The 232-nt window shown below is 47.8% G+C and overlaps 1 protein-coding gene across 1 annotated transcript in view; it reads right to left on the bottom strand.

Moving 5' to 3' along the window:
• The window catches only part of LOC119592139 (U-scoloptoxin(01)-Cw1a-like), a gene marked incomplete in the record, with an annotated part of 12,947 nt that overhangs the window by 7,637 nt on the left and 5,078 nt on the right, over positions 1 to 232 (bottom strand). Inside the window, 1 exon segment of the mRNA XM_037940958.1 lies at positions 160 to 191. Within this exon segment, the coding sequence (XP_037796886.1) occupies positions 160 to 181 (22 nt within the window).

Raw genomic sequence — 232 nt, 5'->3', positions numbered from 1 at the left:
TCAACATAGTACCGTCTGTTATGCCGTGCCGTAGACTCAGCACCGTACCGTCTGTTATGCCGTGCCGTAGCGTCACCTCCGCACCGTCTGTGTACCGTCATTTGTCTCTCCGTCAGAGGTGGTGATGTGAATGCCGCTGCCTCTCTTGACGTTACTTACCTGACACGAACCGGGTCATCATTTTTTCGGATCTGTTAAGAGAAAGAAGAAAAGAAGGAAAAAAAAATATTTA

This window comes from Penaeus monodon, chromosome 29 (assembly GCF_015228065.2).
Source record: "Penaeus monodon isolate SGIC_2016 chromosome 29, NSTDA_Pmon_1, whole genome shotgun sequence".
NCBI classification, from domain to species: Eukaryota; Metazoa; Arthropoda; class Malacostraca; order Decapoda; family Penaeidae; genus Penaeus; species Penaeus monodon.
This window is presented reverse-complemented; position numbering and strand designations above follow the sequence as displayed.